This window comes from Mauremys mutica, chromosome 12 (genome assembly GCF_020497125.1).
Source record: "Mauremys mutica isolate MM-2020 ecotype Southern chromosome 12, ASM2049712v1, whole genome shotgun sequence".
NCBI lineage: Eukaryota > Metazoa > Chordata > Testudines > Geoemydidae > Mauremys > Mauremys mutica.
The window spans coordinates 54,912,733-54,935,149 of record NC_059083.1 but is presented as its reverse complement, the minus strand read 5'-3'; the positions used below and the strand labels follow the sequence as shown (position 1 = coordinate 54,935,149).

The following is a 22,417-nucleotide window of genomic DNA, read 5'->3' as shown; positions in this document are numbered from 1 at the left end:
TGGTCTGTAAATAAAATGGAGGTTTTCGTTAGCTGTCTGCTCTCTGGCCTCAAGTGATTGCTTCCTACTCCGGCTGCCCCAAGGATATAACACTGGCGACGAGGGTGGGATTCTGGTGCTGCTCCAGTAACAGAAGGAAGTAGAAGTCAAGGTAAAGACCAAACAAAGAAAAAAAGCTGCTTCTTTGCACTGACTGTGAAAGTGAAACTAAAAATCATGGCTACTCTGACCAGGCCCCTGGAGCCTTTTGATGAGAATACAGAGCAGTGGCATGTGTATACTGAGCGTTTTGAGCTTTTTTTTATTGCAAATGACATTACAGAAGCGAAGAAGGTGCCAATATTCTTAAGTGTTGTAGGGGCTAAAACCTACTCCCTGCTACACAGCTTACTACACCCTGTTAAGCCAGCAACTAAATCTTACAGTGACATTGTGGAAATCCTGGGGTCCCATTTTTCCCCAAAACCACTGGTAATTGCTGAAAGATATAGGTTCCACAAAAGAGACCAAAAAGGAAGATGAAACAGTTGTACAATTTGTAGCCATTCTAAAAAAGCTAGCAGAACACTGTGAATTTAAAGAAATGTTAAATGATGCCCTGCGTGACAGGTTAGTGTGTGGCCTGTACAGTGAAGCTATACGGAAGCACCTACTGACAGAGGCTCAGCTTACCTTACAGAAGGCTGTTGATATTGCTGTCTCCATGGAACTGGCTACAAGGGAGGCACAATACATCGGTGCACCCCCTAGGGTGCAAAAAGTGTCACAAGAACCGACCCACAAAACTGTGCAGAGTCAAGAATGTTACCGCTGTGGTAAGCCAGGACACCAGGCATCAGAATGCTGGTGTAAGGACCTGGTGTGTCGACACTGTGGCAAAAAGGGACACATTGAGTGTGCCTGTAAACAAAAGAAAAAGAGGCCTGTGGTCTGGCCGACAAAAAGAGGAACCTTGCATACTCTAGAGCAGACCCAGGATGATCAAGGAGACACCTCATCACAAGAGGAAGTGCCACTGCATGTTTTGTCTTTGGCAGCGGGCTCACATGAATACTGGGTAACCCCCTTATTGGAGGGCAAACCTATACGCATGGAACTGGACACCGGTGCAGCTGTCTCGCTGGTCTCTGAGACTGTGTATAAAGAAAAGTTACAGCATCTTCCGCTTAAGGCAACAAAAACTGTTCTGAAGACGTATACGGGAGAAGCTGTGCCCATGGTGGGCACTATTGATGTTAAGGTGGAGCTCAATGGACAGGCCGCTAGATTGCCACTGTTTGTGGTGAGAGGTAACTACCCAGCCTTAATGGGTAGGTCTTGGCTTGGGAAGATTCAACTGAACTGGGCAGAAGTGCACCGGATGACTAAAGAAGAAACCAGTCTAACCCCTATACTAAGGAAACATGCTGCTGTTTTTGGAGATGATTTGGGAAGTATGAAGGGAATCACTGTGACATTGAACATTAAACCTGGCAGTCCACCAAAATATCTGAAAGCCCGAACTGTGCCATATGCCATCAGGCCAAAGGTTGAAGCAGACCTGGAGCGCCTGGTCACCAATGGAGTCCTAATACCAGTTACCCATAGCTCATGGGCCACTCCTATCGTTCCAATAGTGAAGAAAGATGGCTCTCTCCGGATTTGCGGGGATTTTAAAGTCACTGTCAACCCAGTGTTGTGTGCAGAGCAATACCCGCTTCCCCGCATCGATGACCTCTTCGCAGGCCTGGCTGGGGGACAAAAGTTCAGTAAGATTGATTTGAGTCAAGCATATTTACAGATGTACGTCGATGAAAAGTCCCAAGAGCTGTTGACTATTGTGACTCATAAGAGGCTTTATCGATACTGTCGCCTACCCTTCGGAATAACATCGGCTCCCGCCCTGTTCCAGAGAGCTATGGACCAGATCTTGTGTGGCTTGTCAGGAGTTCAGTGCTATCTGGATGACATCCTGGTCACTGGAAGAAATGAAGAGGATCACTTAAAGAATTTAGAGGCTACCCTACAAAGATTGGAAGAGTATGGCCTACGAGTTCGCAAAGACAAGTGTGAATTCTTCAAGCCCTCTGTTGAATATTTGGGACACATAATCGATTCTGCAGGTCTTCATAAGGCCCCTGCAAAAGTTAAAGCTATTGTGGAGGCTCCCCCACCACGAAATGTAAGCCAGCTGCGCTCGTTTCTAGGACTACTGAACTATTATGGAAAGTTCATCTCACAGTTAGCCACACTGCTAAAACCACTTCACGAGCTCCTTGGGCAGAACAAGGCCTGGAAGTGGACTGAAGCCTGTGATGTTGCATTTAACAAAGCTAAGGATGCATTGTTAAATTCTGAAGTTCTAACGCACTTTGATCCATCCTTACCCCTGCAATTGGCCTGCGATGCCTCCCCTTATGGAGTGGGAGCAGTCGTGTCACACATTATGCCTTCAGGAGAAGAGAGACCTATTGCTTTTGCTTCACGCACTCTAAGCAAAGCAGAAACTAACTACACCCAAATCGAACGTGAGGCATTAGGAATTGTTTTTGGAATTCGGAAGTTTCATCAGTACCTCTTTGGGCGAAAGTTTACTCTTCTTACAGACCATCGACCTCTGACGTCAATTTTTGGACCCTACACAGGCATTCCCCCATTAGCTGCTAGTCGTATGCAACGTTGGGCATTGATACTTTCAGCACACACATATGAAATCAAATATCGGAAATCCACTCTGCACGGCAATGCAGATGGCCTCTCGAGGTTGCCTTTGCCGGTCAAACATCAAGATAGTGCCCAAAAGGAAATCTTTTACTTTGAACAGGTAGAGAATACACCCATCACTGCTACTCAGATAAAGAAGGCAACTCGCGTTGACCCAGTATTGTCCCAAGTTATGGACCTGGTGATGCATGGAAAATCTCGACAAACCTCTCCGGTCTCATCCGACCTTGTTCCCTACATGTCCAAACGGATGGAGTTATCGGTCCAATCTGGTTGTTTGTTGTGGGGGAGACGTGTCATTATTCCACCACCGCTGAGATCACAGATGTTAGAACAGCTACATTCCGGTCACTGTGGAATAGTGCGCATGAAGGAAATTGCACGAAGCTATTTTTGGTGGCCTGGATTGGACAGCGCTATTGAAGAGAAGGCAAAAGCTTGTATGTCATGTCAGGGTGTGAGGAATGCACCCCAGTGGGCACCCCTACACCCATGGGACTGGCCTGAAAACCCGTGGCAACGTATTCACGTTGACTTTGCTGGTCCCCTTGAAGGAAGCATGTTCTTGGTGGCAATAGATGCCCATTCTAAATGGCCAGAAGTCTCTATAATGCAGTCCACTTCTGCAGAGAGTACTATCCAAAAACTACGAGGACTCTTTAGTCGTTTTGGTCTGCCAGAACAACTTGTGAGCGACAACGGACCGCAGTTCGTTTCTCAGGAGTTTCAAAATTTTATGAAGGCAAATGGGATACACCACATCACGTCAGCACCATATCATCCGTCCACCAACGGATTAGCTGAAAGATTTGTGCAGACAATGAAAAACGCTTTGAAATCAGCAAGGGGACAACACTCCATTCAAAAGCGTCTGGATATCTTCTTACTTTCCTACAGAAACACCCCTCATGCTACGACCCAGGCATCCCCAGCCTTTCTAATGTTGGGACGACAGCTGCGCACTTGCTTTGATCTGCTGAAACCTTCTGAACCCCGACAAATTGTGCAACATCAGCAGCAATATCAAGTCATCAGATGGGCACCCAGAGCAAAAGACCGAACCTTTAGCCCGGGACAGCCAGTTTTGGCTCGGAATTATACTTCCAGAGCTAAATGGGTCCCGGCCACAGTCATCACTCAAACAGGACCTGTTTCCTACACAGTCCGGACTACAGAGAATGTAACCTGGCGGCGACATGTAGATCAGCTGTTGCCAGGTCATGCCAGTCCTCAGGACCCATCTGCAGTTGAGGGGTCTGACTTCACCTCTTCTGGTGAGGCACCGAATCACGAGTCACCTGTTCCTGACTGTTCTCCTCCATTACTGCCGGCGGCTGAGATACCCCTTTGCCCAGCACGAGCTGATACCACCTCCTCACCCGTTCGTGCTGCGGACCCTGAGCCCCTAGTGCTTTCGGGTGCAATAACACCAGAAGTTCGCCGTAATCCACCTAGAGACAGAAGGCCTCCTCATCGGCTGGATCTCTAGCTAGGGCGAACCCACGGTTATGGGGCAAAATAATCCCCAGGGTTTAGCGGGAATGGAGGCAGTCTACCCTCCTTCTCTAGTCTAGTGTGTTTTTTTTTATTTAGGGGATGTTCTTATTAGGGGGGGAGGAATATGTTGTGTATTTGGTTGTCATGGTTTTTGCTGCTATGGCAACTGAGTTAGAGTATTATGGTCTGTAAATAAAATGGAGGTTTTCGTTAGCTGTCTGCTCTCTGGCCTCAAGTGATTGCTTCCTACTCCGGCTGCCCCAAGGATATAACACTCTCCCTCCCTAATATTTATCCCTCTGATATATTTATAAAGAGCAATCATATCCCCCATCAACCTTCTTTTGGCTAGGCTCTTTGAGTCTCTTTTCATAAGACAGGTTTTCCATTCCTCGGATCATCCTAGTAGCCCTTCTCTGTACCTGTTCCAGTTTCAATTCATCCTTCTTAAACATGGGAGACCAGAACGGCACACAGTATTCCAGGTGAGGTCTCACCTATGCCTTGTATAATGGTACTAACACCTCCTTATCTTTGCTGAAAATACCTCGCCTGATGCATCCCAAAACCGCATTAGCTTTTTTAATGGCCATATCACATTGGCGGCTCATAGTCATCCTGTGATCAACCAATACTCCGAGGTCCTTCTCCTCTGTTACTTCCAACTGTGTCTCTTCACAAACTCATTGGCCAGCCGCGCTGTATGTTGCGGGTTCTCTGGCTTTTTGTCCCTCAACCACAGCCTCAGGTCAGATGGGCACTGCTCATACAGTTGCTCTAGTATGATCATTTTAACCAGGTCCTCCTTCGTCTGGGCCACATCTGCCCACTTGCTGGCGAATCCCTCCATGCGAATGGCTAGTTGCAGATATGAGACCTCAGGGGTTATATCCTGACCCCGGAACCTTTCCCAGTACATCTCAGGAGTCAGACCAAACTCGTGCAGCAAGGCCTTTTTTAATAGTTCGTAGTCCCCTTTCTCCGACCCTTCCAGTTGGCAGTACAATGCCACGGCTTTGGGGTCCAGTAAGGGGATGAGAACCCGGAGCCTGTCTGCAGGATCTACCTGGTGCAGCTCGCAGGCTGTCTCAAAGGCATCCATTGCTGCTTGTGGCCTAGAGAGGCAGAGCACGGGCCCAGCACTGTGATGAAGTGGGAATGTTCTTGCTGTGTTATGTGAATGCTGAGTGGGGAGTATGAACTTGGGAAGGTGGCAGGGGAGTTTTGCTGGGACTGCCTGCATTGGGGAAGAAAACATACCTGAGCATGTAACCTGAGAACCCAGGAGGGGGGGTTGGAGGCCAGGGAACACCTCTGCCCGGGAAATTGGACAAAGGACAGAGGCTGGGGGAGGAGCCGGGGGGAGGCTGAGTGAGAGGCTGGAGGGAGTTTCAGTTGGGAGCTGGCTGGGAAATGGAGAGGGGCTTGGGCTTCTCAACGGGGCTGTGGCCTACCTGGGGGCCCGAGATGGGCCTAACTAAACGGGGTCCTGTTGTCTGTACCTGCAAGACCTGTTTTGGACTGTGTTCCTGTCATCCAAATAAACCTTCTGTTTTACTGGCTGGGTGAGAGTCATGGTGACTCACAGGAAGCCGGGGGTGCCAGGCCTAGTCTCCCCCCACACTCCGTGACAACCAGTGATAGCAGTGGGATGTACTGCACTCCGTGAATGGCACTTCTTGCAGTAAGTGACTGGGGAGGAGTAAAGCGAAGGGGGATTGACGGGGACCAGGCATGCTGAAGAGTCAGCGAGGGACAGTTTCAGGGGCTGATTAAACCCCAGGAGTGTGTAACCAGCAAGAAGGACTTTTGCAGTAACAGGATCCCCCAGGGGATTGCAGCAAGTGGTCCCAGGGGCGGAGGAGTCTGCCACTCGACCCTGGCAGAGAGGTGGTGACCATTATACTATCTCCTACAACATCTTTCTCCCTGGAAAAAAAATCTATTGTAATTTTTGCAGAAAATTAGAACTGTCATCGTGGATCCGCCTAATCTACTATCCTGTCTTGTGACAATGGCCAATGCCAGGTGCTTCTAAGGGAATGATCAGACCAGGCAATGACTTGCACCCTCTGCCCCCTTCCCACAATCCATGGCACCAGAATGGGAAGAGGTGCGCTGTGGGATAGCTGCCCATAATGCACCACTCCCAACACCACTGCAAATGCTGCAAATGTGGCCACACTGCAGTGCTGGTAGCTGTCAGTGTGGCCACACTGCAGCACTTTCCCTACACAGCTGTACGAAGACAGGTTTAACTCTCAGTGCTGTACAGCTGCAAGTGTAGCCATACCCTCAGTGAACTATCCCAACCAACCACTCCCAGCATCCAACCAACCAACCACTCCCAGCATCTGGCAGTCAAAGGACGGTTTAGGGACATGCCGAGCATGGGCCTGCATCCCTGATTATCTTGGGTAATAGCCAATGTACTTATCCTGAGGGACAGATCTAACTCTTTGTTCAATGAACCCATTCATAGTTTTGCCTTTCAAAATATAATGAACACACATCTACAACCCCAAGATACCTTTACAACCACAAGAATTCTAAAATCATGAGTTATATATCCTTGAGCCAAGAAATTTTAATAAATAAATTATATCTTTTTTTTATGTGCCTCTTTGTTCCTGTGCCTGTAGAGTGCAGTAAGGCCAGTTCCAGTGCCTTGAGCCTGAACACCTGAATCAATCTTAGTCTGCCCTCATACTTTCCTGTTACTTCTTCCAAACATTTAATATACCTAAGGCCATATCTACACTTTAAGCAGGGGCGTCTCTAGACATTTTGCTGCCCCAAGCACGGCGTCATGCCGCAGGGGGCGCTCTGCCGGTCGCCAGTCCCACGGCTCCGGTGGACCTCCCGCAGGCGTGCCTGCGGAGGATCCTCTGGTCCCACGGCTCCGGTGGACCCTCCGCGGGCGTGCCTCTGAAGGCTGCCTGCCTGCCGCCCTCCCGGCAGAGTGCCCCCCGCGGCTTGCCGCCCCAAGCACGCACTTGGCGTGCTGGGGCCTGGAGCCACCCCTGACTTTAAGTGTGGCTTAACTCAAGTTATGTCAGCATAGAGTCACTACAGTTACTATGTCAAGTATCAGGAGGTAGCTATGTTAGTCTGTATCCACAAAAAGAACAAGGAGTCCGGTGGCACCTTGTCTGTTAGTCTTTAAGGTGCCACCAGACTCCTTGTTGTTTTTATGGTTACTATGTCACTTGTGTGCCTGCCTCCTGGACTCCTTGTCTCAGCAGTCAGGGTACTCAGCAGAAGCACTTGTATAGATTCAGAGTGAGGTGCACCATGAAGATATCCCACTGTAGTTTGGGAAGCTTTGGTTTGGCAGTGTATGCTGGGTACCAAACAGGTCAGAGAGAGGTGGTTGTGGCCATGGGATCCAACTTCTTAGAATGTGTTGTTAACTATCCATTAATTGTATATGTATCGCATGTTCCTTCGCGGAGCAGTCCGGCAGCTGAGGAGTTAACGCCCCCTCGCGCCCCCCGCAATGCTACTCTGCCCATCCGGGAGATCCGGGGCTGAACTTCCTGGGTCAGACGCTGCTGCAGACTCTATTATGATCCGGGAGCCCGGGCTGAGTCGCTGCTGCTCCCCAGCGGAGTGTGTGCGTGGGGAGACCTTCCCTAGCGCCCCTCTGTGCCCAGCCGGGGGGACTCTCTGCGGGGGCAGCCCCGGGCTCTGCCGACACCAGCCCCTGAGCCGGAGTCTGCAGGTGAGGGGAGAGACCCGGGGGAAGGGCTGGGGCCGGGACAATGGTACCATCTGCTGCTTTGCTGCTCCTGCAAACTGAGGCTGCTCAGTCCCACCTGCTGGTGCCCCGGCTCCCACCCTGAACAACGCGCTTCCGGGTCTCCAGGGGGCAAATCGGAGGGAGGGACAGTGTCTGTGCAGGGGGGAAACGGACTGCATGGGGGACAGGGGGTGTCACAGCTGGAGGCAGGGCCAGGAGAGGGGCCAAGGGACAAAATCCGGGCAGGGGGTAGGCAGCAGGGTTAAGAACAGGATACAGGCACTGCCAGACGGGATAGAGGGAAAACCCTGGGATAGGGAGCAGCAGAGGGGATAGAAATGACCCCAGACCGGGGAGTCATCTGCAGTCTTTGCAAAAATAGAGTGTGGGGGCAGAGGGGCTGCCCTCTCCCCTCCCTTCCACAGCTCAGCACCCATTTTCTACAGGGCTGCCCAGAGGATTCAGGAGGCCCCGGGTCAAAGCAATTTCGGGAGCCCCTTCCATTAAAAAAAAAGTTGGAATACTATAGAATACTATATTCTCATGAGGGCCCCTGCACGGCATGGGGCAAATTGCTCCCCCCCCCCCCCCCCCGAGCGGCCCTGACTTTCTAGGGCTGAGTTCTTGAAGGCACAGGGCAGCCCAGTGCATAGGCCAGGCAGATCTTCCCTAAATAACATGGTGTATTGAGCTGCCAAAGGAGACTTGGTTCAGGGACATATTTTACATACAGCTCCTCTCTTCCACCCCATAAAAAAAAACGGTAATTGTCAGACATGTTTTTAGGGTTTGAAAGAGTCCCTTATCAGTTTCTGTGTCTGCATAAAACCCTGTGGCAGTTCACAAAATGCCCTAGCTGCCGTTCTCATTGCCTGAATTGCTCTGCCTTTTTCTTGTGATCCATGGAACGTAGTTGCATTCTTTTAAGTCATTTTCTTTTTAAACTGTTCTTTGGCTCACTCTGAGGCCTTGGCTACACTTGTGCATTATAGCACAATAAGGCCTCCAAGAGCTCTCTACCTCACTCCCCATCCACACTGGTAAGGCACGTAGAGTGCTTTGACTACGTGGCTGGAGCGCTCCTGGTACTCCATCTCCCCGAGAGGAATAACGCTTGTTGTGCTCTCACTGGAGCGCCGCCAGTGTGGACACCTAATGCACTCTGATTGGCTTCCGGAAGTGTCCCACAATGCCTGTTCTAGCCCCTCTGGTCATCACTTTTGAACTCTGCTGCCTTGTCCAAGCGTCAGATCTGCCCTTTAAATTCCCTGGGAATTTTGAAAATCCCCTTCCTGTTTGCTCAGCCAGGCGTGGAGTGCTCTCAGCGCATCTTTCCAAGTGGCCATTTCTCCACGCGCCAGGCGATCCCCAGTATGGAGCAATGGCGAGGTGCTGGACCTCATCAGTGTTTGTGGGGAGGAAGCTGTGCAGTCCCAGCTGTGCGCCAGCCATAGGAAGTATGATACCTTCGGGCACATATCAAGGGCCATGATGGACAGGGGCTATGATGGACAGGGGCCAGGGATGCGGTGCAGTGTCGGGTTAAAGTAAAGGAGCTGCGGAATGCCTACCGCAAAGCCCACGAGGCAAAAGGCCGCTCCTGTGCTGCCCCCACGACCTGCAAATTCTACAAAGAGATGGACGTGATACTTGGGGGCGATCCCACCTCCACTGCAACGACCACCATGGACACTTCCAAGCCCAGCACAGCAAGGGGGGGAGGAGGAAGAGGAGGAGGAAAGAGTGAGCGATGGTGCTGAGGCAGGGGGGAGACACCCCGGAATCCCTAGATGCATGCAGCCAGGAACTCTTCTCGAGCCAGGAGCAAGGCAGCCAGTCGTGGCGTCCGGTGCTTGAGGAAGGACAAACAACGGAGGTTCCTGGTAAGCAGCTTTCTTTTCGGGAAGGAAGTTTTTAGGTACGGGTTCTTTGGGTAAGGAGGGGGGACCATTGCTGCACACAGGCAAGCTGCGTATGGGCCAGGGCGGAAGCTGCATTGTAGGAGAAGACCCTCCCTTGCTTCCCCGGTCACCCTCAGCAGTGAGAGATCTTCCAGGACGAACTCTTGTGGAGAATGTTGGGATAGTGTTCAGTGTAGGTGCCCCCTGCAGCTGTTGGCTCTCCCTAAGGCACAGAAACCCAGAGGACAGTACAGCCATGAAACAATCAGTCCCCATGGACCCTGTGCTTACTCACCATTTCTGGGGCTCCTGTGGGTTATGTGCGCTCGCTTTGGGACAGGCAAAGTATGTTTTTTGTGATTGCTGTCCTTAAATACAGGGGAATCATTGCTCTGTCTGGTGTGTACAATGCTGCCTCTGTTAAGTGTTGCATTTTGTCTGTATAGGTGCAACCTTGAGATCTCAGCCGTCATTCTTATCACCGGCCGACAGACTGAGAAGACTCAGGAAGAGGCCACGTAAAAGCAAAGAAGACATGCTGCATGAAGAATCGAAAGGCACAGAAGTGGAGGGAGAACGAAAGGAGGATCCACCAGGAAAACGTGATGCACTGGCAGCAAAGCACGGAACGGCTGATTAGCATAATGGAGTGTCAACCGGACTCTATCCAGGCGCTCGTCGCCATGCAGGTGGAACACTACTGCGCTCACCTCCCTCCCCCCTCCGCAGCCCTTGTCCCAAAACTCTTCCCCTTGTGTCCCCATGTCCTCTCCAACCCATTTTCCCCAACATCTGGGTTCTTACCGCCCCCAGCTGCCTCCTACACCCGAAGCTTCACCACCCACTGTGCCTGCAAGGGGGGCCAAAATACCAGCGAAAGAATGACATTCAGCCTGAAGATAATAAGCAAGGCTTTACTGAGAGAAGGACTTACACTCCAAGCTGTGCGGGGAGTCCCTGAGGCGCACGAAGGGGCTGCAGGGGACTCTGGCTGTTTGGGACAGCTGGCCAGGCAGGACTCCACCAAGGGGAGTCCTCTACGATGCTATATCCCCCGCTCTCATCTCAGGGTTATATGGGGTTTAACAGCTGGCTACATTCATTACAGTCATAAATTGTACACATTATATAAACTGACTTGTTTACAGACAAAAAATATGCTGAACTGTACTAAACCATATCTTGGCAGGGTCTATCAGGCAAAGTTCACTGAATGGCCTGCATCTTCCGCTCACATTCAGTCATGTACTCAGTCTGCCACTTAGCTCCTCGCCAATCTTCCGCAACCTTGCCCCTACACCCACCCACAAAAACTACGACCCTTATCCACTGCACTCAACCCCCCTCAACATACTTTATAGCCATCCTGAAGTGCAGCACTCAGTGCTCAGCACTCCAGACAGGATTAGAGAGTATGAAATCAGGACATACTCAAGCCTATGAGTGAACTGGTACCCACCCCACCCCCTTGCCCTTTTGGTATTTCTGTGTTACTTTGTTTTTTTTGTTTTTTTCAATAAATGAATTTTCTTTTCAATAAATGGAGTTTTTTACTTTGAAAACGTACTTTATTAGTGCATAAACCAAAATATACCTTAGCCCAGGAAAGCAACAAGTACTGCAAGTCAGTGTCAAACACAGCCACTGCACTTAACTCCCATGCAGAGCAGCAGATATTACTGCTGGCTTTCAGCCTCAAATTGCTCCCTGAAGGCATCCCTAATCCTTGCAGCCCCACGCTGGGCCCCTCTAATAGCCCTGCTCTCTGGCTGTGCAAATTCAGCCTCCAGTGTTTGAACCTCCGAGGCCCATGCCTGAGTGAAGCTTTCACCCTTCCCTTCACAAATATTACGGAGGGTACAGCACGGGGATGTAACCGTGGGGATGCTATCTTCGGCCAAGTCTAGCTTCCCATAAAGAGAGCGCCAGTGGCCCTTCAAATGACCAAAAGCACACTCCACAGTCATTTGGCACTGGCTCAGCCTGTAGTTGAACCATTCCTGACTGCTGTCCAGGCTCCCTGTGTAGGGTTTCATGAGCCACGGCATTAAAGGGTAAGCGGGGTCTCCAAGGATCACAATGGACATTTTGACTTCCCCTACAGTGATCCTCTGGTCTGGGAAAAAAGTCCCGGCTTGCAGCTTCTTGAACAGGACAGTGTTCCGAAAGATGCGTGCGTCATGCACCCTTCCGGGCCAGCCTGTATTAATGTCAATGACATGACCACAGTGATCCACAAGCGCCTGGAGAACCATGGAGAAATACCCCTTTCGGTTAACGTACTGGGAGGCTAGGTGAGATGGTGCCAGAATAGGAATATGCATCCCATCGATCGCCCCTCCACAGTTAGGGAAACCCATTTGTTCAAAGCCAGCCACACTCCAAACTGGTTAGCGACCGATCAGTAGTTGTCTGGAGTTGCCAGCTTCCAGACTGCAATAGCCACCCGCTTCTCCACCATCAGGGCAGCTCTCAATCTCGTGACCTTGCGCTGTAGGGTGGGGGCAAGCTCAGCACACAGTCCCATGAAAGTGGCTTTTCTCATCCAAAAGTTCTGCAGCCACTGCTCATCATCCCATACTTGCAGGACGATGTGATCCCACCACTCAGTGCTTGTTTCCCGAGCCCAAAAGCAGCATTCCACGGTGGAGAGCATGTCTGTGAATGAGACAAGCAATTTCGTGTTGTACGCGTTACCCAACTCGATATCATCTTTGGATTCCTCACTGTCACTTTGGATCTTAAGCAGTAACTCGACTGCCAAACGAGACGTGCTGGCGAGACTCATCAGCATGTTCCACAACAGTTCGGGAAGACAACCCTGCACAGAAACCGTTGAAAGATGGCGCCAAATGTGGACGGAAACACAGGTATTGCTGGGATGCGAAGCAATGCATCATGGGGCATTGGGACAGGATCCAGAATGCCTCACACCCCCTTCCCACAAGCCACAGCGCCAGAATGGGAAGAAGTACTCTGTGGGATAGCTGCCCATAATGCGCCGCTCCAAATGCCGCTTCAAGTGCTGCGCAAGCCACACCAGTGCGCTTGCAGCGGTCAGTGTGGACAGAATGGAGCACTTTCCCTGGTGCATTCTCTGAAGGCAGGTTTAACCCAAAGTGCTCTACATCTGCAAGTGTAGCCATGGCCTGAGCACTTCATAATGTACCTGCATTAACATTCCGCAGGTGGATGTCATTGTGCATCACTGTGCATATTTTTAATAGCAAATAATCACTCAAAATATTAATTCGCTAGTGGCTTTAGCAATCTGATCTCAGTGTTTCTAGTATAACATTTCCCATTTGCCTTGCAACATTTTAATTTTAAAATTTCCTGGGGGGAGATTTTCTCTTTTTTTTAATACACAAGTTTATTCTTTGGGATCATATATCTTCAGGGCTTTCTGATTTCCTGGGTTGGTGTCAAAACTCTTTCATTTCTTTGATCCACCAATGGAGACTGCCTTTGTCAACTGTTATTTTGTCTTTCTATCCAACACTCTAGTGTTTCTTCTACACTTGTCTGTAGAATTTGGTTGCCAAATATTCCCTAAAGGCCATGTTTTTAAACCCTCCTACATCACAGTGTCCTAGAGCCTGGGCTACATCCCAAGCCCAGACATCTACACAGCAGTGAAACAAACCTGCAGCCTGAGCCCCATGAGCCCGATTTGGCTGGCACAATCCAACCATGGATGTCTAGTTGCAGTGTAGACCTACAGAAAGGGGGTGTAAGCACAGCTCCCAGAATTAGGAGATAGCTGTTTTGGGGTCAAGTATCAGAGGGGTAGCCGTGTTAGTCTGGTTCTGTAGAAGCAGCAAAGAATCCTGTGGCACCTTATGCTGCAAAACGTCTGTTAGTCTATAAGGTGCCACAGGATTCTTTGCTGCTTCTGTTTTGGGGTGTGCGTGTGTTGGGAGCATGGTCAGAACGTACTGCACAACAGCTCTTCTGTCTCTTGGGGCTCATAGGGGGCTGTGGAAAGCAAAGTGTAAGTTAGAATAGCATTAAGGCTGCTCTAACTTACACCAAAAGCCAAGTAGGACTTTGCATATAAGGAGTGTAATAATGAGCCACACCCAGCTCCCTGATGTGCCATCTAACATGGTGGGAAAACTGAAACTGAGGTCAACTAAATAGCCAGAAACACAGTGAAAATTAATCTGAGGTTTCTGCATACTCCGCCAAGAGCCACAAAGAGGGTGTGATTTAAACATCTATTTAACGGTTAGCAATGTGATGCTGGAAACAGCGCAGGGGGCAGCAGGTCTGTGTGGGACGGGGTAACTTGGGGCTGACATGAGGGGCCAGTCAGCAGGGGATATATGCCAGGGCTCATGGGAGCTCTAACCCTGGCGATAGGGCAGATGGCAAGGGAGGCTGAGGAAGGGGAGCAAGTGACTGAACTTGTGAGATTGTGCAGGGGCAGCACATACTGAGTGAGGGACCCTTGCTGTTTCAGCAGCCATTGACTTTCAAGGAGGTGCCTGTGTATTTTTCTGGGGCAGTGGGCTCTGCTGGAACCCAGTCAGAGAGCCTTCTACAGGGACGTCATGAAAGAGAATTCTGAGACTGTGACCTTGCTGGGTAAGGATTCCTGTCTTCTCAGGTACTGCAAGCTGGGGTCCTGAAGCATCTGGGTTGGGTTGTGTTAAAGGGTGTTTCCTGGCCTCTTAGATTTCAGAGGGAGCCACTTCTATCATCCCATATCCCATGTGTGAGGGACCGTCCCCTCTGCACCTCTCCCGTGGGACCAGAGATTCAGGGACATAATGATGGTGCTGCTCTTCCCATAAGTAAGGCTCCCAAGTGGGAGAAACTCCCTGTTCCCAGTCCCTCCTTCCCAGGGCAGGTTTCATCCCGTGGGGCCTGTGACCCCTCTGCCAACTCAGAGATGGACTTGTGTCTCATGAGTCGGCTCTGCCTAAGTCCCCCAAGGGCCAGGTTTTCAAGGGTTTTTAGACATCTAACTATGCAGATAGCTGCCTCATGGGATTTTCCAAAGTACATGGAGATAGGTGCCTCTTTGCTATTGAAAATCCCACAAGGCGCCTGTCTGCATCTTTAAGCACCTAAAGACCTTTAAAAATCTGGCTCCAAGTTCCCTGTCGGTGCAGATCCCTAAACTCACTTTAGTGACTCAGCATCTGGGCCACATGTGCTGCCTTTCCCAGGGGGCTCTGGGACCATTTCCCTTGTTGTTCATATTAAATGTCTCTACAGCAAAGAAAGGGGTTAAAATCCTGGCATATCCTCCCTAACAACCACTCAGCAAACAGAGGGTAGGTTTGATTCCATTTGCTTTCTGTCCCCTGAGCAGGATTTCCTATTCCCAAACTCAGCATCACCTGAGCAAGGGGAAGAGCTGTGGGTCCTGGCTGTCCAGGACTCTGAGGAAAGGGCGCTCCCAGGGGTGGTTCAACCAACTCAGAAACCATTAGTGAAGGAAGCAAAAATCTGAGATTCCAACAAAAGGTCCATGAGCTCCACCAGTTCTGCCTCTTCTCACCCAGGTCAGGATTATCCCAGCAGGGGTTGTATTCTCATGGCAAACGTCACTCATCATAGCTTCCCACCCACCCTGACTAATAGCTGGTAGTCTCTCCCTCTCTCTTAGCGTTCAGATGTGATGTGGAAGAGAATTGGTCCCCTCCTTTCTCCTCTCAGGTATTCAGCTCCTGAATCAGCTTCTCTTTAGTTTGTTCCCCCCTTTCTTGTTCCCCTTTCAGAGGTCCCCATTCCCCCCAGCAAAGGGACTTACTCCTGTCTGGATTCTCTCTGTGTCCCAGCAGGTGATGGGGCAGTGAGCACGAATGAGGAAGAGAATCTGCAGCAGGAAGGTGCCGAGCGAGTGGACCCGCCCACGATGTTATTGCAACATCCTGAAGGGAACGTTTCCCAAAGCCTGGAGCAGGGGACTGACAGGTGGAATCTGCGCCGGTCCCTTAGGCAGAAAGGAAAACAGCCTGTGGAGAGAGAGCTCAGAGAAACCATCCACCAGGAAATCCCCACTGGAGAGACTCCAAACACATGTGGTGAGTGTGGGAAGAACTTCCGGTGGAGATCAGCCCTTATTGATCACCAGAGAATCCACACAGGAGAGAGGCCCTATCAGTGTGATGAATGTGGGAGAAGCTTCAGCAGGAGTTCGAACCTCGCTACTCATCAGAGATTGCACACGGGAGAGCGACCCTACAAATGCCCTGACTGCGGGAAAGGCTTTAATCACAGCTCCAATCTTTCTGCACATCAAAGAACCCACACGGGAGACCTGCCTTACAAGTGTCCCGAGTGTGGGAAAAGCTACAGCGTGAGCTCCTACCTCCTGAGACATCAGAAAATCCACACAGGAGAGAGACCCTATAAGTGTGATGAGTGTGAAAAGAGTTTTGGCCAGAGCTCAACCCTTGTTATCCACAAGAGAGTGCACACAGCAGAGAAGCCCTATAAATGCCTTGAGTGTTGGAAATGTTTCAGGAACAGCTCTGACCTTATTAGACACCAGAGAACCCACACAGGAGAAAGACCTTATAAATGCAGCAAGTGTGGGAAAAGTTTCAATGAGAGCTCGCACCTCACCAGGCATCAGAAAACCCACACAGGGGAGAGATCCTATAAATGCCTCGAGTGCAATAAATGTTTCAAGAACAGCTCCAGGCTCATTAGACACCAGAGAACCCACACAGGGGAGAAATCCTATAAATGTCCTGACTGTGAGAAAAGCTTCAATCGGAGCTCAAACCTCATTGTCCATCAGAGATCCCACATGGAGCAAAAGCCCTACAGGTGCCTGGACTGTGCTAAAACCTTCAGCTGCAGCTCACAGCTGATCAGGCACCAGAGGATCCACACAGGAGAGAAACCCTATAAATGCCCTGACTGCGGGAAAAGCTTCACCGTGAGCTCACAACTGACTTCCCACCAGAGACTCCACACCGGAGAGAAGCCCTATGGATGCCCCGAGTGTGGGAAAAGCTTCCGTCACAGCTCAGGACTTGTGTCACATCAACGGAAACACAAGAAGGAGGGCTGCCCTGTGACTGTCCCTATTGTGGTGACAGCCCAGACTTTATTGCATATTACAGTGGTGCCCATGCAAAGCAGCAGTGCTTAGATCCCACGCAGGAAAAAGACACTATACATCTGTAGAATGGGTTGAAACTTTCCCATGAAAACTATTTTTAATGGAAAATTGGGGGCGTTAATCTGACCCATTTTTGTGAAAAGTGTCAAGTGTCTGCTTTCTAGGGGGAAAAAAATTGGTGGGTGTTTTGTTTTTTGGTTTTTTGGGGGGGGGGGAGGCAAGGGGGCAAAAATACTGAATGCCCCGAACTTCAAATATTTTGCTTTGGAAATGTTGCTACATTGCCTCATGGGAGTCAGTGGCATAGCCAGGTTTTCAGTATAGGGGGAGCAAACATAAAAAAGGCGCCCTCCCTTGGCTCCTCCTCTGGCCACACACCCCTTGGCTCCTCCTCTGGCCACGCCCCTGACCGGGCACACACACACACCCCCGTTCACTTTCCCTCCTGTGCCACCGCCTGTCCCCGGCCTGCTCCCAGTGCTCAGCGCGCTCCATGCAGGGCTCACCAGCCAGGCGGCCTTAAAGGCACAGGGGCCCTTTCGCCTCCCCCCGCCCGCCGCATTAGCAAGGGGCGGGTAGGGGGGGCCGGGGAGCGCTTGGCCACCGAGCCCTGAGCCGAGGAGCCAGCCCCCTTGCTCCTCCGGCCGCGTCTGCCGCTCCCGCATGGCTCCTCCGGCTGTGTTGTTGGCAGCACCGGCCGGCAGGCACCACTTCCGTGCCTGCCGCCCTGAGGGGAAGCGGCTGCTTCCACTGAACCCCGCTAGCTACGCTACTGATGGGAGTTATAGTTCAGTTACCTCGTCATGTCCCCATTCTCCCCTATGGGCCAGGCTCTCAGCTGGATTACATCTCCCATGATGCACTACCTCCCTTCTCTAAGGCCTGGTCTACACTAGGAGTTTATGTCAAATTTAGCAGCGTTAATTCGATTTAACCGTGCAACCGTCCACACCAGGAAGCTAATTAGTTCGACATAGAGGGCTCTTTAGTTCGAATTCGGTACTCCACCCCGACGAGGGGAGTAGCGCTAAATTTGACATGGCTATGTCGAGTTAGCCTGTGTGTGGACGGAAATCAACCTTAGTAGCTCCGGGAGCTATCCCACAGTGCACCACTGTGTTGACGCTCTGGACAGCAGTCCGAGCTCAGATGTTCTGATCAGCCATACAGGAAAAGCCCCGGGAAAATTTGAATTCCTTTTCCTGTCTGGCCAGTTTGAATCTCAATTCCTGGTTGGACATCGGGGCGAGCTCAGCAGCACCGGCAACGATGCAGAGCTCTCCAGCAGAGGGGTCCATGCAATCTCAGAGTAGAAAGAGGGCCCCAGCATGGACTGACCGGGAAGTCTTGGATCTGATCGCTGTGTGGGGCGATGAGTCTGTGCTTTCGGAGCTGCGCTCCAAAAAACGGAATGCAAAGACCTACGAGAAGGTCTCCAAAGCCATGGCACTCAGAGGATACAGCCGGGATGCAACGCAGTGCCGCGTGAAAATCAAGGACCTGAGACAAGGCTACCAAAAAATCAAAGCGGCAAACGGACGCTCCGGAGCCCAGCCCCAGACATGCCGCTTCTACGAGGCACTGCATGCCATTCTCGGTGGGTCTGCCACCACTGCCCCACCAGTGACCGTGGACTCTGAGGATGGGATAGTGTCGACGGGCAGTTTCTCGGCGATGTTCGCGGATGGGGAAGATGAGGAAGGGTTTGTGGAGGACGAGGCAGGTGACAGCGGTTACAATACTGCTTTCCCCGACAGCCAGGATCTCTTCATCAGCCTCACAGAGATCCCCTACCAACCCTCCCCGGCCGTTAACCCGGACTCTGAATCGGGAAGGATCAGTCGGTAAGTGCTATAAACATGTAAACATTTATTTTTTAAAAAACAGGAATAAAAACTATATGAAAAGAAGGTCAATGCATATGGGGATAGAACAGAAATCCTCTTGGGAGAGTTCCACGAAGCTCTCGTAGAGGTACTCGAAAAGCCTCCGCAGGAGGTTCCTGGGGAGAGGTGCCTTATTGGGTGCTCCGTGGAAGCATACTCTTCCGCGCCAGGCTATCCTCACGTACAGTGGGAGCATTGCCTCGACGAGCATGGCAGCATAGGGCCCTGGTCTGTGCAGGGTTTCACGCAGTATGCGCTCTCTGTCTCTCTTAGTGACCCGCCTCAGGGTGATCTCGCTCGGCGACTGCTGCATCTAATTAGGGGAATTAGTGTAATGTTACTATTGGGAATGCTTCACTTTTCCTTTGCATAACAATAAGCGTTGTTTAACAGCCACGTGGTGGAGGCTGCAGAGGGGAAGCATACAGGGATCTTTCCCGGGGACAGCCGCGAGGGGGTGGAACAGGGTCAGAGTTTATGCTTTCCAGATTGCCTGCAGCAGGAGGGCACTGCTATCCATTAACTTTTAAGCAGCCTAAAGTTTACGGCTTACCAGGCCTGGCTGCTACACGGATTCTGCTGTCCTGCCCCGCTTGTCTGATCTCCAGTGCAAGACCCCAGGCAATGAAAGCGAATGCCGAAAATTCGAACTTGTCCTGAGAGCGCATGAGATAGGTGCCGTGTATGGTCTTGTTCACAGAAACAGACTAGACTGTGTTCAGTGTTCGCAAACATGTATCTTTGCAAGGAAATCACTTCCTTTTTCCCATCACACAGCTGCGGCTGTTTCCCGACCTGCCCCGGCATCCCCCTCACAGAGGCTGGCGCAGATTAGGCGGCGAAAGAAAAAGACTCGGGACGAGATGTTCGCTGAACTGATGGCCTGCTCCAGAGCCGAGACGGCCCAGCAGAGCCAGTGGAGGGAGACCCTCTCTCAGCAGCAGCGCTCACACAGCGAACGGGAGGACAGGTGGCGGCAGGAAGACCAGCAGGCGACTCAAACGCTGCTTGGCCTAATGAGGGAGCAAACGGACATGCTCCTGCGCCTTGTGGATGTTCTGCAGGACCGCAGGCAGGAGGAGAGAGCCCCCCTGAACTGTATCTGCAACCGCCCTCCCCCGCCACAAAGTCCTGTCCCCCCCTCACCCAAAATAACAAGAAGGAGGGGCGCTAGGGGCCGTGAAAACTGTCACTCCACCCCAGCAGAGCGCTCATGTAACAAACAGCTCTCATTCCCTAAAGTATGAGAATTGCTTCCCTTCCTGGCTCACCCAATCCCAAATCCCAGTTTCATCCCCCAACTGTGTAGTTGAGTATTAAAAATAGTTTGCTGTTAATTACTGTTTCCGTCATGTTTCTTTGCAGAAGACTTTGTGTGAAGGGGAGATAGGGGTTTGTTAATTGCATAGGACAGCCACCATTACCAGGGTACAGACATGGGGGCAGGATCAACAGCAGGTTACACACAGAGTGCAGTCACTAGGCACCCGGGTCACTCTGGGAGGTGTCTGCTGCCCCAGGTCAGTCTGGGAGGTGTATGCTGCCCCAGGGTCCGAGCGCCTGGCATCCACAAATGGCAAGGCAGGCTGCCCTTACCATGCCCTTCCACCCTAGCCATGAGCCTCTCCGATGCCCTGAGCCCCAGCCAGAGCCATCATCCCCCTACATCTACTCACCCTTCCCACACACCCCTCACCCCTTCCTGCAAACCCACCCCTTCCTGGACACCCTCCTGTAACCATCCTCCCCCCAGAGACCGCTGTAGGAGCAGGAGCCTGTCATTCCTTGAGTGTAGAAGCGGTCTGTACATCACTGCACACCGTACCCACCACAGTCTGCGTCCCTGTTTGAACCCTTTAACGCGAATTCGTTAGTAAAGAAAACTTTGTTAATTAAAAATGTTCCAATAACTTTATTTTTAAACGTCTGTTGGAAGTGGGGAAACCTGGTGAACGGGGTATGTAACCGCTGAAAAAAGTCAATAGTAACTGAAACAGGGGCAGGTTCAGCTTCTCTGTAAAGAGACTGGACAGTCATAGGTTACCCTGCTCTCTGAGGAACCTAGCTTTCAAAGCCTCCCGGATGCACAGCGCTTCCCGCTGGGCTCTTCTAATCGCACGGGTGTCTGGCTGAGCGTAATCAGCAGCCAGGCGATTTGCCTCAACCTCCCATCCCGCCATAAAGGTCTCCCCCTTGCTCTCACAGAGATTGTGGAGCACACAGCAAGCTGCAATAACAATGGGGATATTGGTTTCGCTGAGATCCGAGCAAGTCAGTAAGCTCCTCCATCTCCCCTTGAGACGTCCGAAAGCACACTCCACCACCATTCTGCACTTGCTCAGCCGGTAGTTGAAGAGTTCTTTGTCACTGTCCAGGGCGCCTGTATAGGGCTTCATGAGCCAGGGCATTAGCGGGTAGGCTGGGTCCCCGAGGATCACTGTAGGCATCTCCACATCCCCAACAGTTATTTTGTGGTCCGGGAAGAAACTACCTTCCTGCAGGCGTCTAAACAGACAAGAGTTCCTGAAAACACGCGTGTCATGAACCTTGCCCGCCCACCCGACGTAGATGTTGGTAAAACGTCCCCTATGGTCCACCAGTGCTTGCAGCACCATTGAAAAGTAGCCCTTTCGGTTAATATACTGGCTGGCCTGGTGGGCCGGTCCCAGGATAGGGATGTGAGTCCCATCTATAGCCCCACCGCAGTTTGGGAATCCCATCGCGGCGAAGCCATCTATGACGACCTGGACGTTTCCCAGGGTCACTACCTTTGAGAGCAGTAGGTCAATGATTGCGTGGGCTACTTGCATCACAGCAACTCCCACGGTAGATTTGCCCACGCCAAAGTGGTTCGCTACTGACCGGTAGCTGTCTGGCATTGCAAGTTTCCAGAGGGCTATGGCCACTCACTTCTGCACACTCAGGGCTGCTCACATCCGGGTGTCCTGGCGCTTCAGGGCAGGGGACAGCAAGTCACAGAGTTCAAGGAAAGTGCCCTTACGCATCCTGAAGTTTCGCAGCCACTGTGATTCATCCCAGACCTGCAGCACTATGCGGTCCCACCAGTCCGTGCTTGTTTCCCGGGCCCAGAATCGCCGTCCCATAGCATGAACGTGACCCATTGCCACCATGATCTCCGCGGCGCGGGGTCCCGTGCTTTGTGAGAGGTCTGTGCCACTCTGACACTTCATGTCCTCACCGCGCTGCCGGAGCCTCCTCGCCCGATTTCTCAGCAGCTGACTGTGGAAGAGGTGGACGATAAGGTGCGAGGAGTTGACAACGGCCATAAGTGCAGCGATGATCGCAGCGGGCTCCATCCAGTGCTGTCACTGACCAGAAAAGTGCGCAAACAGATTTCCCGCCGGCGCTTTCAGGGAGGGAGGGCGGGAGTGACGGTTGAATGACGACAGTTACCCAAAACCACCCTCGACACATATTTCCCCCAGCAGGCATTGGGGGCTCTACCCAGCATTCCAATGGGAAGCGGGGACTGCGGGAACTGTGGGATAGCTGCCCAGAATGCACCGCTTCCAATGTCGACGCTTGCCCCGTTAGTGTGGACTCACAAAGTCGAATTAGTGTCCTTAGTGTGGATATACAA

The 22,417-nt window shown here is 51.5% G+C and overlaps 1 protein-coding gene across 6 annotated transcripts; it reads left to right on the top strand.

Moving 5' to 3' along the window:
- Nucleotides 1-7,763: 7,763 nt before the first annotated feature.
- On the top strand, nucleotides 7,764-17,881 carry LOC123345423 (zinc finger and SCAN domain-containing protein 2-like). Of its 6 annotated transcripts, XM_044982286.1 has the most exons (3): nucleotides 7,764-7,924; nucleotides 14,309-14,433; nucleotides 15,636-17,881. In XM_044982286.1, the coding sequence occupies exons 2-3, from the start codon at nucleotides 14,400-14,402 to the stop codon at nucleotides 16,958-16,960; spliced, it is 1,359 nt and encodes a 452-aa protein (XP_044838221.1). In that variant the 5' UTR covers nucleotides 7,764-7,924; nucleotides 14,309-14,399; the 3' UTR covers nucleotides 16,961-17,881. The 6 variants fall into 6 exon arrangements, 4 of the variants coding, with proteins under 4 accessions (XP_044838221.1, XP_044838224.1, XP_044838223.1 ...); XM_044982289.1 differs by lacking the exon at nucleotides 14,309-14,433 and having other exon boundaries at nucleotides 15,639-17,881; XM_044982288.1 differs by lacking the exon at nucleotides 14,309-14,433.
- Nucleotides 17,882-22,417: the final 4,536 nt, after the last annotated feature.